Source organism: Quercus suber, unplaced genomic scaffold, assembly GCF_002906115.3.
Source record: "Quercus suber isolate HL8 unplaced genomic scaffold, Cork oak 2.0 scaffold_839, whole genome shotgun sequence".
NCBI lineage: Eukaryota > Viridiplantae > Streptophyta > Magnoliopsida > Fagales > Fagaceae > Quercus > Quercus suber.
In genome coordinates, this window is record NW_027070269.1 from 76,152 (window position 1) to 78,018 (window position 1,867).

The 1,867-nt window shown below is 30.9% G+C and overlaps 1 protein-coding gene across 1 annotated transcript; it reads right to left on the minus strand.

Moving 5' to 3' along the window:
* LOC112003356 (heavy metal-associated isoprenylated plant protein 46) lies at window positions 1-713 on the minus strand. Its single transcript, XM_024035543.1, has 3 exons — window positions 708-713; window positions 407-515; window positions 1-272 (listed from the first exon to the last, which is right to left on the minus strand). The coding sequence occupies exons 1-3, from the start codon at window positions 711-713 to the stop codon at window positions 1-3; spliced, it is 387 nt and encodes a 128-aa protein (XP_023891311.1).
* Window positions 714-1,867: the final 1,154 nt, after the last annotated feature.

A 1,867-nucleotide genomic window follows, 5' to 3' on the forward strand; every position in this document is an offset into this window, starting at 1 on the left:
TTACATGATGGAGCAAACATTTGTGTCATAACAGGGGTCTATAATCTCATAGAATACGTAGGGGGATCCATGAGGCCACTTTATCTTCGGTTCATCTTTCTTCTCATCTTTTTTCTCTTCTTCTTTCTCTTCTTTCTTGTCTTCTGCAACGCTTACTATGCTTGCATGCCCTACTTTCTTCCTTAGCAACGTTACAAGTTTAACAGCATCAATATCTCCTTTTACCTCTATTTGGTCCCTGTTTTGCCCTTTCAAAGTTAATGATTCCACCCCTGAAAATGTCACATACACCAACAAATGGAAAACAATTTTTAAGTACTAGGACAACTATAATTAGTAGGTTAACGAGTAGTGCTTGTAGTGTTAAAAATTTGTAATATAGTATATATAAACGTCGCTTTGTTACCTGAAAGGCCAACTGCAATCTTCATGGCTTTGTTGCGGGCCTTCTCACCTTCCGTAATGCGAAAAAAATTCCTCTGCCCATCCATGGAAACCTGGATGAGCACAGTTTGCTGAAGAAACAAAATAATTATAAGCACAAATGAAGCAACTTTAAATTGTATCATACACTTTTCTATATTTTGTAATAGAAATTTGAGTTTATCACTATTCACTAGTGCTTTCCTAGCATATATATATATATATATATTATATCTATTCAATTGCAATGATTGTATGTGGAGAGAGTAGTATATATCAAATACCGTCATGGTTTTTGTTTGTTAGATATGATTGTATGTGGGGATGGACCAAAAGCCAATCACCTTGTGGTAGAGAACAGAAATTGAAGGTGGAGGAGAGTGTACTATATACTGCTATTTATAGGCTTCTTTGGATGATTAGTGAGGGCTATTGGAAGTCAGGAGGACCATAGCTTACGTAAAGGCAGGGAACATCTTTTTTCATAATCACTATCAATGTTACGTGCTATCATTACTGACTTCATGTAAATTCAAAAATTATTATCACTTTTATATTAGATGTGATAAAACAATGTAACAATAATTGTGATTAGTATCAAACTAAACAATACAACATATAAACTTCAAAATTACTTCTTTATTTATTATTTAAAAATTAATACATCAATTTATAAGACTTAGTAAAATTTGTTATAAACATAATATCATTAAAAGAAAAAACTAATATTCAATTCATGAATATGAAATTATGAGCACTCTTCCTTTAGATTTCAGTATACCAAATTATAAGCGCATAATTAATGCAGTATTAAATTGGAAGTTGTGAATAAAATCACACTTAATCTTATTAATGTATGAAAATCTTCCATTCCATTTTTAGTATTTTTCACATATATATATATATATATATGTATAAAATATCATAGAATTTCAATTTATGATTTTTTTTAATAAAAATTTATGATGTTTATTTTATAATGATTGCTTTTTATTATTGGGTTAAAACACTAATAAGTTTTTTGTTTAAGTGGATTCAAAATCCAAATCTTTTATTCAATGACTAAGAATTTTGCTAGATAAACTAACCGAAACCCATTAGTATTTTACTTTACGTTCTACCAATTACAACTTGTCATATTGTTTTTTTTTTTTTTTTTCTCTCTCTCTCTCTCTCTTATTATAGTTTACAATGCAAACAACGGAAAATTATTGTATACTCCCGAAATACTATAATTGTGTACTCCCTCTCCTTATATGAATGGTGAGTCCCACTAATTAAATTCATGGTGGGACCCACCATGAATATGAGAGAGGGGAGTACGCATTTATGGTACTCTGGGAGTATCTAATAGTTTTCCGCAAACAACAAGAAACTCGTTGGTCAGAGGTTTTTTTTATTCCAGAGAGAGAGAGAGAGAGAGAGAGAGAGAGAGAGAGAACTT

What these genes read in the sequence shown, in the direction of transcription:
- LOC112003356 (XM_024035543.1), bottom strand. An exon ending in GATTGCAGTTGGCCTTTCAG is followed by an intron (nt 273 to 406) that starts GTAACAAAGCGA and finishes TGACATTTTCAG; the next exon opens with GGGTGGAATCATTAACTTTG.